We start from the raw sequence: 13,027 nt of genomic DNA, 5'->3' as shown, positions 1-13,027 counted from the left end.
GATGGCTGGCCCATGCGTCATGCTCGTGAACGGGCGCTGCTTGTGGTGGCGGGATGATCCTGTTGCCGGGGACTCGGTTTTTGAGATTCTTTAAAGTTATTGTGTATATATATATGTATGGATGTATACATGTTTGTTTATTTATAATCGCTTATAAAATGCTCACAGAATACCTTTATTGATTTATGGTGTATGTGCATGATGCAGCTACTGTACTCAATAACTTATGTATTAATTTACATTTATTTTTTTTGACTTACTCGTGTAAGACATTGACTATTTGACGTTTGAGTGTGTTTGTTGCATCATTTTACATTTTACATATTATATTGTAATTGAAATGATCTGTAAATCTTGATATAAAAGAGTGGCAATGAGTTTCTTGCTACTTCTTCTCATTAGCTCAACCCTTTACGATGTAGCGGTAGATTCAATTAGAAAAATATTTTATTTTTTTGACATTCATAAGTGTCATTTCCGTGACCTACGTGAATAAACTGATTTTGATTTGATTTGATTTTATTGACACCCTTGCCTTTGGCTCGGGTACGTCGGAATTGACTGAACCTGGAATACACAAAGCTACGAGATGGAACTTCATCACCAAATACCTGACCACTTTCTTATTGACAGTGAAAATCATAAATTATCGTAGTAAAATATCATGGTGCGAATATTTTCTCTTGTTGAGTTTGTACCATTGGCCACACAATTTTCAAACTGATGCTGCCTTTAGATAGACTGTGACAGCTTTGAACACGTCGAGTAAACAGTTAACCTCTCTTATCAGCAACACACGCACGCTAAAACAATCTGATCAACAAATCGCGAGTGTAAGACGTAGCTGTCATGCACACTAAAGTAATTAACCTGGCCTAGTGTCATGCGTTACCTTACAGCAAGACACTCTATCTAGACGTATAAATTACGTAAGGGTGCCACAATGGAAAAACAATTACTTATTAGAACGCATAAACGAATATTTATTGTAAAGCAGTCATGGAAAATAAAAATAGCATTGAATCACTTACCAATATATTACAGATTTTACAATTACAACTTTTAACTTTCAAATATATTATAATAGGTACTCTCGTAATTATTTAACAACACTTTAACACTACAGGTTGATAAATTTAATCCTGAGCAAGACATATTTTATATACCCTTAGGATTAATTAGAGGAAAGCCTCTCCTCACCCCCTCTCCTCTCCTGGTCTTCCACTACTCGCCTCACACTTCACACTGCTGCACTAGCGCCACCTCTCCGACACCCGCTCCGCACTTCACTTTACTCGTTACATTATTTATTTCCAAAGTAGAAGCAGTACTTTGACAACAAAAAGCATTGGAAAGCATCAATGTAAAGTATAATGTCTTTAACATATTTTAATTAATTCTCTAGATGGTAGGCGGATACGACACTGGGCAAATTTATTTAATTTTCATAATATCTGCTACTTCTAGACAAAATTGCTAGAATAACGGTTAAGATATACAATTAGTAGTGTATAATATTGTCAAAGTAGTGTTGGTAGGTAGGTTTACGAGTGGTAGTGCCATGTTGGGTCCTCACGGACACAACCGAATTGGGCCGGCAAGCCCGGAAAAATACATCTCCCCCACTCGAAACCGGCGTGAAATAGCGGCTATGCCACTGTGTTTCGTCCGGTGAGTGGGGTATCCGGAGGCTTACACCCCCCCTCCCAAATACAAATGGCAGCACAGATTAAAAATAGACTACTCCAGGACGGTACCAGGCTATGCAGCCCTGGAGAATCCGTCCCTGTGCGTCCACAATGTCCAAATTGCCCAGGCTGCCCCGCGTATTCTGGAGGGGGCAAATCTTCGCTGACTCGGGGCAAACAGAGCAGGAGGCTCAAACCACCCTCCTCCATACTCGCTGTGGACTTTTGCAATATCAGGGGGCTTCGCTCAAATTTTAATGCCGTCCACTTTCACCTGGAGACGGCGAAGCCGGCCCTGCTCTTTTTAACCGAGACCCAGATATCCTCCCTGGCTGATTCATCTTACCTTTCATACCCGGGGTATAATTTGTAACATTCCTTTGTACCACAGGCTGACGTATTCGTTTACGTCAGGGAGGATATCTGTTCTCGACGCCTGAGTTTTCTTGAAGGACAGGACCTATCCATCATCTGGCTGCGTGTAGACTGCGATGACCATCCGCAAATCTATGCATGCCTGTATAGGTCCCATAGCGGTAACGCAGAGTCTGATCGGCTCCTCGAACACATCCAAATGGCTACAGATTCCGTGTTGGAGCAGATCCCCACTGCAGAGATCGTGTTTCTAGCGTTATTGCTGACGCAAAGTCGAAGCACATTGGCAGAATTGGCGAGAGACTTCTTGGCACGCCTTCCCTCGGGAACTCGTGCGTTCAGGTCGCTCGCCAAGGCTGTCCAAGGAAACTTCTGCAAGCCTGGCTGGCTTCCGCCACTGCACAGGGATGATGACCTGCTGGCCCATGACGCGAAAGAGAAAGCTGATCTCCTGGGCTCCCTCTTCGCGTCCAACTCGACTCTGGATAACCAAGGTGCACCACCACCGCATATTCCGCGGTGCGATTTATACATGCCGGAGGTAAAAATCCGGCATGGCGCCGTGCTTAAGGCGCTTCTCACCTTGGACATTCACAAATCAAGTTGGCCCGATGGCATTCCCCCGATAGTGCTGCGGACATGTGCTACGGAACTGGCGTCGGTCCTTACCCGTCTTTTCCGGCTCTCCTACTCATCAGGCGTAGTCCCGAAAGTGAATGAAGTCCAGAATAGTGCACCCGGTCCCTAAGAAAGGTTTACGCTCAGATCCATCCAACTACCGCCCCATTGCCATTACCTCCATTTTCTCCAAAGTAATGGAGTCGATCATCAACCGCCAGCTCTTGGGATACCTAGAGGGGCACCAGTTGATCAGCGACTGCCAGTACGGATTCCGTCAGGGTCGCTCAGCTGGTGATCTTCTTGCATACTTCACCCATAAATGGGCGCAAGCGGTTGAGTCGAAGGGAGAGGCGTTGGTGGTGAGATTGGATATAGCGAAGGCCTTCGATCGGGTGTGGCATAAAGCGCTTATAAAAACTGCCATCCTATGGGCTTCCCGAGAAGTTGTGCAAATGGGTCACTAGCTTTTTGGCTGATCGGAGCATCAAGGTTGTTATCAACGGTGCATGCTCCGAGTTAAAACCCATAAACTCTGGTGTCCCGTAAGGCTGTGTGCTATCCCCTACGCTGTTTCTTCTGCATATCAATGATATGCTGCAAATCAGCAATATTCATTGCTATGCAGACGACAGCACAGGGTATGCTTCCTACACCGGCCGTGCCAATATGTCCCGGGATAGCGTTGACGAGAGCCGGAACAAACTTGTGTCTGAAATCGAGGCTATGCTTTGCAAAGTCTCGGAATGGGGCCGACAAAATTTAGTCCAATTCAACCCCAAGAAGACACAAGTTTGTGCGTTCACCACTAAAAAGTCTCCCTTTGTCGTATCCCCTCGATTCGAGATCACTCCTCTTACTGCCACAGCCTGTATTGGCATACTTGGTGTCGATATATCGAGCGACGTTCAGTTCCGTGGTAACTTGGAAGAGAAGGCCAAACTGGCCTCTTAAAAGCTTGGTGTACTCAGCAAGGCGCGACAGTACTTCACTAAAAGCCACCGCCTGCAACTTTATAAGGCGCAAATTCGGCCTCACATGGAGTACTGTACTTACCTCTGGGCGGGTGCTCCCCAGTACCAGCTTCTTCAATTTGACCGCATACAACGAAGAGCGGCTCGAATCATCGACGATCAAGTCATCTCCGATCGGCTTGATTCTTTAGTATTGCGTAGAGATGTGGTTTCTCTCTGCATCTTCTACCGCATTTATCACGGGGAGTGCTCAGAGGAGCTGTTCGGGATGATTCCAGTGGCCGAATTCCACCACCGGACATTACGTGCAAAGTACCGCATCACGTAGACGTCTGGCATTCCATGACCGCTCGTTTTGTTCGAAATTTCTTGCCTCGCACAGCCACTTTGTGGAATCAACTACCGGCAGCGGTCTTCCCGAACAGATACGACTTAGGGACCTTCAAGAAAAAGCATACTCCCACCTTAAAGGCCGGCAACGCATTTCTTGACACACCTGTTGTTGCGGATGTCCATGGGCGGTTGCCTCTCCTCTCCCCATCCCGTGAGCCTCTTGCCCGTTTGCCCCCTCTCATATAAGAAAAAACAAGATGGACCGACGTTCTTGTCAATCAATATCGCCGGAATCGGTTGGATGAGGGCAACGCAGGACCGATCGTCATGGCGATATTTGGGGGAGGGCATTGTCAGCAGTGCACCTCATCCAGCTGAAATGATGATTAAAAGGAAGGGAGAATGGAAGGGTCCTGTTTTGGGACGTGACTTGCGTGACACTCTGGCTCCTCCTCATTTCCCAAGGTTTTGGTCCACGGATCAGCCTAGCTATCCAATGCTGAAATAATAATTTAATTGAATATCATAAAATCATAGAATTGTAAATATAGCTTTAAGAATTGTTTTTAGTACAGTTATTTGGTTGTTATGATTACAATACATGTAATGAATTATATCTATTCAACATTCGTTTGTGTGACGTCAGAGAACTGCAACAAGACTAACTCATATGTTACTATCGTCCCAGCAATCTGAAAATGAAAATATCTTATAGTACTTGAAATTTGCAGACATATTTCTCTGTATATACATAGGTCTCTGGTTGAGATACTTTGATAGTATTTCGTACATCTGTGGGCAATGAAGAACATGTGTCCAGTTGCAAACATAAAAAGATGTTTAAACGGCTTCAAAAAGAAGGTTGTCAATTCGATTGTTATTTTTTTATGTATGTACACCGATTACTTTGGTATGTTTTAAAGTGATTACCCTCACTTCTAGGATTACAACACAAATAAAATTAAAAAACAAAATTTTATGAACGATGCGGGACTCGCACCCACGACCTCTGGCGTTCCGTGCCAGAGCTTCCGTGCAGTGATGGTTAGACCAACTGAGGAAACCGTTCGAGTGACGTATCATCATAAGATCTTGTATGCCTTGTTCAACTCTCAGCTTGTGGCTTCATCTACAGGATCTACTTTACAGTTGATAACCTGCTCAACCCCAATAAATATTGGCATATTAGGAAATTGACTTGAGATCTCGCTCTCGTAAATCTAAACAATTTGTTATATTTTTAAAGTGAAAACCATCACTTCTAGGATTAATACTCAAATAAAATTTGAAAAACAAAATTATATGAACGATGCGGGTCTCGAACCCATGACTCTAACCAACTGATCACTTCGCGGATTCGACAGATTGCGGTATATAATACTATGGTATTGCTAGGAATAACTATTTTGTCAACTCGATTCAAATCGATTCACAAAATAATATTAATATTTTTAAACTTAGTTGAAATATTTTTTGAGTAATTATTCCTTTATAAAGCTTTATTAGCATGTTTATTTGATTATTTTATGTTCTGAAATTACCGAATCAAAGTTAATTATTCTTTTGCTATTATAAAGCTTATTCATTAAGGAGTGAGTGAGAAGAATTTCAAGGTTTAAGCCGGAAATTATTGTATCTGTAAAGCAAACCAGATGTTACCTAGTGGCGTTACCGAGATAAGGCGTAGTAGAGGTGTTGGTTGACGTCGACTCCCAACCAATCCGCCGCAGTAGAGTTGGGCGAATGTGGCTCACATTAGACTACATCACCTACCACCAGCTTGAGAGAACTCTGAGCGATAGATAAAGATGTACGGCGATATGTTCTCGGGCTGGGAGGCGCACTTTGTATGAGATACAATTACCCTCACCGATTGTGAGGACATTTGATCTGTTGCCACCTGAGAACAGTTCGTCTCAACGGACGCTTCTCGCTGTGCCGCGGATATTTGCAAAAGTGTTTCGTGATTCAGCCAGTATGAATCAAAAGGATTTTAAATTAAACTTACGGTGAGAACCAATCCTCTTTTGATCTGAAAGAACTGTAGACCACTCAACGCGACAGTGGTTCCATGTATCTGGTCCATAAGCCTTCGCATCTAGAACAGTGAATGAAAATACGTCTAATTTTTACCTCAAGCGCTGAAATTTAAGATTTTTTATGAAATCAAAAGGCTCTGGCTCCTTCTCATGTCCAAGTTACTTCAGTTGGTGCTGGGGCTGCTGCTTCGACTGCCGAAGACAGCAAGCGTCGTAAATATGTTGGTCTCAGTGAGTCATCTTTGTGCCGTTTGGTGTCGAGATACTTGGCCCTTGGGGCATAGAGGCGTGGAGAATGTACAAAGGACTATCTTCGCACCTCATTAAGGCTACTGGTAACCCAAGTGCTGGCAGTCAACGGATCAGGCTAGCTATCCAACGCGGAAATGCTGCATTACAATGCAGTGCCGCTTCTTGAAAAACCCAAAAATTCTGAGCGGTACTACAATTGTGCTCGTCACGGAAATCAGGACTCTTAAATTAAAAAGCGGGAATTAAGCTATCTGTGTATTGTATATTGTTGAATTTACATCAAAAGTTTTTCCCATTGATTTCAACAAAATGCCAAAACAAACAATGTAATTTCCTTTTATTTATATTTTAGAACATTTATACGTCTAGATAGACTTTATCTAGAGACTCTATCTAGACGTATTCATTTTCTAAGATATTTATTTATAAAAGAAATAATTATAGTCACCTCAATATTAAAGTGCGACGATGGAATATCATACAATATCTGAGCAGGCGCCAAGCTCGCAGTGTGTACTTGTGCCGCTATCAGCGAAACACTCAGTGATCGAACGACGAGGAATATAAACGAATACATGAAATACACTGCTTGCTCGTATCCTTGTAATGGCCTGCAAATAGAACATTTCATGTAATGTATATTATAAAGATCGTAAATAGCAGCAAATTAGTTTATGATTCAATTTTAATTTCAACTTCTTATTAAAACTTGCAACGAAATTTCGTCAAAATCAACTTCATATCTGGTGATAATAATATATTAACACCAGGTTTTCATTACTTGATGCCTTCGCTAAATTCGCAATATTCACTGTCTTGACAAAATTTCCAATGATCATCTTTAGGAACGCTGTAATTAACTCGCGATTCATCAGTCTCAAATCAGGCTGGATAGGCCACAATCCTCGAATGAATTTCAACTAAGGCAAGCTTTACTGTAATCCCCAAGTACCCTTTATTTACTACAATCTGTCTCCTTTCTGGGACATTCAGCAGTATGTTGGTTGGTGCTATCGCTGGCGCGCTCGGTATGTGACCTGTATCACATCCTCAATGTTAAAATAGTAGCTGTGTTTACTGTGTTTGAGGTGATCGTATTAAATCTTGGGGTATTTTGCGTTTTAGGCGTCGCGCTTTGTTGTGATTTTCCATAAGTGACCGAGCCAGAGTATTTGGGTGTATTTCGATGCGCTCTTTGTAAATTCTGGTATAGCGTACAATTTCCTCTCTTACGGTTAGCAGGCGTAGGTCGCGGTGTAATAATTCGTTGGGTACAAACCAGGGGGCATTGGTTATCATGCGGAGTACTTTATTTTGAAACCTTTGTAGAATTTCAATATTTGAATGGGAAGCAGTACCCCACAGTTGGATTCCGTACGTCCAGACGGGCTTCAGTATTGCCTTGTATATGAGTATTTTGTTTTGCAGAGACAATTGAGACTTTCATCCAATGAGCCAGTAAAGTTTTCTCGTTTGGATACCAAGTTGCTTTCGCTTAGTGAAAATATGTTTTTGCCAGGTAAGTCTTTTATCTAAGTGCAATCCAAGGTATCTCACATGATCTGCCTGTGGGACTACAATGTTGTTAACTCTAACTGGAGGACAAGAGTCTCTTCTTAAAGTGAACGTTACATTAACAGATTTTGTTTCATTTGCTTTTATCCGCCACTTTTTGAGCCATAGGGATATGTCATTTAACCCTTGTTAACTTTTGTAAGGCTGTTTTTGGGTCGCTATGTGTAGCTAGTATAGCGGTATCGTCAGCAAAGTTTCCCGTTATTAAGGATTCAGATGTCGGCACATCCGCAGGGAAGGGTAAGTAGAGTATGGGACCCAGTACGCTGCCCTGTGGAACTCCTGCTTTTATAGGGCAGAGATTAGACAGTGCTTCCCCTTGTTGTACTATGAAATGACGCATTTTTCAATTTAAATAACAATCCTGCATGCCACACTCGGTCAAACGCTTGAGATATGTCCAGGAAAGCACTGGTGCAGTAAAATTTACCTTCCAGTGCTTCCATGATATATTTTGTTAGTCTGTGTACTTGGTCGATAGTGGCATGCTTGCTGCGAAATCCAAACTGGTGATCAGTAATAAGCTTCTTTTCTTTGAGTACAGGCAAGATTCGTTGTAGCAATAGAGATTCGTATATTTTAGATGGAATAGGTAACAGACTGATGGGTCTATACGATTTCGTTTCTTCAGGTTGTTTCTCTGGCTTAAACAGCATTACAATTTATGCGACCTTCCACTCCAGAGGAAAGAACTGCAGTTAGGTCATCGCATTAAAGAGTGACGTAAGGAAAGTTATACCAGATTCAGGTAGTTCGTGTAATATACGGTTTGTAATAAGGTCGTATCCTGGAGCCTTTTTTGGGTCCGATTTTTTTTATAATTCGGGCAACTTCTGTTTTTGTAAATTTAAGAGGCGTCTCCTGCGTATCTCTAGGACTGTATAAGTGGTTAGTAATTTCTGCTGCATCTTCTGGTGAGCCGTCGTATGGGTGAGGAGTAAAGACGTTTGAGAGGTGCTCTGAGAAGATTCTGGCTTTCTCTTGGTCTGTCCGTGCCCAGGTACCACCAGATTTTCTTATAGGAGGAGAGACGTTGACGGGCCGTTTTAGTCTTCTAGTGGCTTTCCATAAAGAATAATCTGAGGAAGCAGTAGCATCCAGGCTGGTGAGATAATTATGAAATCCGTCATTACGATCTTTCTCTAGAGTACGCTTTAGCTGTCTGTTGGCGTGGTTAAGTTGTTTTTTCGCAACACTCAAACCTCTGGTTGTTTGCCAGCGTTTCCGTATTCTCCTCTTTTTGATTATTAAATCAAATATGTGTTTCGACGTTGTGGGGTCGACGACCAAGCTGCATCTTGCACACTCTTGTTGAAATATAGTACCGCTTCTGTTATTTCATCTTTTGATTTGAGACTAACTGATTCTTGGAATGCTTTTTCTGTAAGCTCACGAAATAGGGACCAGTTAGTTCTTTTGTTATGCAGAGCGCATTTTCTGATGCATTCTTGAGGGGTAGTGTGTAGTTCTACTATGATTGTAGAGTGGTCTGAGGATAGGTCCCAGCAACTCTGACACGATATGATATTCTTTGCGATTCCTTTGCTGACACAAAAATCTATAATATCTGGGATTTTTCTTTTGTCTGTTGGCCAGTAAGTCGGTTGACCAGATGATACCACGTTCATATTTCTTTTTTGTATGCATTTAAGAAGTTCTCGTCCTCTAGGTAGGATAAGCCTGGAACCCCAAAACGAATGCTTGGAATTAAAATCACCTCCTGCAATAAACCTATGTCCAAGTAGCTGAAAGAAATTACTGAACTCCGTTTCTTTTATAGTAAATTTAGGTGGACAATAGAGGGCCGATATAGTGATGTCACTAATCCAGTCCGTTATCACAATGTTTGTAGCCTGAATGTAGTTTTTGCAGTAGTGTTCTATTAAATGGTGCTTGATGTTTGACCGGATAAGAACGGCCGATCCTCCATGTGCTTTGTTGTTTGGGTGATCAGTATGGTACATGTTGTATCCTGGTAGACTAAAGTGGCTTTTGTATGTGAAGTGGGTTTCCGAGATTAGTAAAACATCTATGTGGTTTATTTTGACGAATATTTTTAACTCTTCCGAGTTGGTTTGACAAGCCATTGGCATTCCATACACACATTTTTAATGCTGTGAATGTGATGGCATTTTTGAGATTAGATCGGTTAGGGTCTGGGTCAGAACTTGGTTCATCAGGGCAACAAGTGATTCCGTAATTGTTTTGAGTTCATTCGTTTTTAGATTTTCATCTTTTGTGTTCATTGTTTGTGTCTTAGGTTGTTCAGGGACTTCTTTTGTAGCTTGAGCATAGGATTTTCCATTACTTGTTAATTTGTTTGCAGGTTCTTGTTCCTTTCTAGGGTATCCATGGCTTTTTCTTGCTTTGGTGATTGGAGCGGGATATCGGACTTTCAACAGCTCTTTGTAGGCTGTGCAACCTTTGTAGTTAGCTGGGTGGTTTCCCTCGCAAAGGATATATTTAACTTCTTTTAAGTAAGTAACAAGCTGAAGTGTGATGAGAACACGCACATTTGACGCATCTGGGCTTTCTGTTGCTAAATCTTTGTGTGTGGTTGTAATCTTGGCAATAAGTGCATTGAGGAATTACTCGCCTTGGTCTGGGTGCTCCAAATGATATGCGACATTGTAGTAGATATTTAACGCTATAAATGTCTTTATTATTTTCAAGAGGTCCTAATTCGATGTTCCACATTGAAAGCGCCTGTTTTGTTCTAGAGTTTTGAATGTTCCAGATATTTATAACTTTATGGTGAAGCGCCTCAATAGCTATTTTTATATCCTCTTTGTCTGTAGATGGGTGTAGATTGTTTAGGACAACTCTAAAACTGCGGTCTTGTTTTGGCTGGTATCTATAGAATTCCGTATCTTTAACCTTCAGTTCTTTGTAAATAGTGGAGTATGATTCGGCTGTTTTCGATTATATCTTAACTCTGTCGCCTCGTAATACCTTTATTTCATATTTTCCTTTTGCTACGGCTTCTAATAATTTCATTTAGGGTTGTATGTTCTTCACTCCATCAATAAATAGTGGAGGAGGTCTTGTGGGCTTCTGTGTTTGTATTTCTGGTTTATCGGGTTGCTCTATATCGTCGAGCCCTTTGAAGCTGTTGGATGTTGGTACTACTGGTGTAGCAAGCCAGTAATTCAATTTTGTCTGGTTTTGATTGCGCTTTACTGCGTCTGGACTGGATCTTAGCCTTTTGCCATAAAGCACTTTTGTGAACAGCTGTTCTTCTGATTCTCCAGCTGTTTTATCTATCAGTTCAATATTCCCTTGATTAGTTGTTCCACTAAAAGAGCTTGATCTTGGGCGGTTTATGAACATTCCTTTGTGTAAAAGTTGTTGGGTCATAGTTTTTGGGTCATTCTTATCTAAATTTTGTTTATTATTGCTCATTTTGATTTTGTTCCCACGAGTAGGGTCGATTTAATACGTCACAAGAGGGGTGACGCCCATTCCCTCAAGAGGGCAAAATACAACGGCGTTTGCCGGGTCCGCCGAGGTTGGCGCTTAGAACTTGCCTCCTGCAAGCCATGCATCCCATCGGCACGGGATTAGGGTAACTTTTTAAAGAGGTATTCTACCTCGCGGCCCGGGCGACTTAGCCAAGGCCCTCGATTCTGTCGATGAACAGAGTTGCGAGTTGTGGGGGTCATTTCCTACCTCCAGCAGGTTCTGGCTTGTTAGGCCAGAGTTTCTTCGGGTTAATTAACGTCGCCCGATGCTCGACGTTGATCTTTTGCGGCTGGTTAGATCTTCACTCAGCCAACCCTCCTATTTTTTCATACGGTCTTGGGACCGTCAAAGGCAGAGTTAATAGACCATCAGAAGTGGGTCAAAAGTTATCGGAAAGACTGGAGTGAAATCCACAATGTCCCAGCTAGGGGCTATAGGAACTCAAGTCAAGTAAGTCAACATATTCACACTTTGCCAACATAATTAACATCCAAGTTAAACTCTGTGATTATAGTTATAACGTATCGCTTTGTTTTAAGTCATTACTCAAAATATAGGGACCATTTGAGTAATTAACAATCGCAGTAATATTAATCTTAAATACCTTCTTCAAGCATTAAGAACTTTCACAGGTTGTCATATTGCGGTGTAATTTAATCTGCGCTTAAAGTAGTCTTGACCAGAAGATGTCTCTTCTGTGTAGAGTAATATCGACGAGTACAATTTTCTTTTAATACACCCTTGTGGTTTCTTGTCGTGTAGTATCAGCTCGAATCATTTGACCGTGTACAACGTAAAGCTACCCAAATTATCAGTACTCTATGAAATATTGCGTAGAGACGGTTCACTGTTTGTCCTCTATCGCACTTATCGGGGAGTGTTCCGTAGAGCTGTTTGGTCTGATTCTTGCGACCAAATTCCACCTTCGCAAGATACTCCGAAACCAATAGTGGGGTTTTCAAGGAACTTTCGTAATGGGTACCGTCAAAAAATGCGCGTACACTTATATAAAAGACTTGCTACCCTCGTATGATACATGATAACATCAGGTAACACGTAAGCTCACTTGTCCTCCTCTCCCATCATTTTTTTTAGGAAATATTAAGTTTAAATGAATATGATGACTTTGCCTTATTGCTGATTACTTCAGTTCCAATTTATATGACAGAACGAAACAGGTATTTAAACGTGCCTTTTATCTTGACTCTCAATACTGCATGGTGGCGTAGCCTTAATTCCCTTTCTGTAAAAATGATTACAATGATAGTTTAATGCATTTTTTCTTAATTTCAAACAAATTTAGGACCAAATAAATAAGTTATACATCAACGCACTATTTCAGTAGGTAAGCGCAAGCGTCGTCTGTTATCTTTTCAACTAAAACTACTTCATTACAGTTGCCTGGTAGAATAGATAAGGCCGACCATTGCTTTTTGTAGTCTCGATTTTTGTTATTTTTAATTATTTTGTCGTGTGCAATAAAGATATATTTCATTTTATTTCATTTAAATCATAGTTAATCTATTGATGATTACATCCTAGTGATGATTGTTTTGCACACCGTAACAACTGTACATGCGAGCAGAGGCCGGCAAAAGTGGTAAAAATCCAATCCAGGTAACGAGCACAATAATTGTAGTGCCTCGCAGAATGTTTGGGTTTTTCAAGAATCTTGAGCGGCACTGCATTGTAATCGGCAGGGCGTATCAAT

The 13,027-nt window shown here is 41.5% G+C and overlaps 1 protein-coding gene across 1 annotated transcript in view; it reads right to left on the bottom strand.

Moving 5' to 3' along the window:
- Positions 1–4,605: 4,605 nt before the first annotated feature.
- LOC126966066 (gustatory receptor for sugar taste 64e-like) overlaps positions 4,606–13,027 on the bottom strand; it is a 33,552-nt gene continuing 25,130 nt past the window's right edge. Inside the window, exons 6-9 of the mRNA XM_050809940.1 lie at positions 12,509–12,559; positions 6,728–6,890; positions 5,997–6,086; positions 4,606–4,680 (exon numbers count right to left, since the gene is read on the bottom strand). Of these exons, the coding sequence (XP_050665897.1) occupies positions 4,606–4,680; positions 5,997–6,086; positions 6,728–6,890; positions 12,509–12,559 (379 nt within the window). The remainder of the gene's footprint in view (positions 4,681–5,996; positions 6,087–6,727; positions 6,891–12,508; positions 12,560–13,027) is intronic.

Source organism: Leptidea sinapis, chromosome 9 (assembly GCF_905404315.1).
Source record: "Leptidea sinapis chromosome 9, ilLepSina1.1, whole genome shotgun sequence".
Classification (NCBI taxonomy): Eukaryota; Metazoa; Arthropoda; class Insecta; order Lepidoptera; family Pieridae; genus Leptidea; species Leptidea sinapis.
This window is presented reverse-complemented; position numbering and strand designations above follow the sequence as displayed.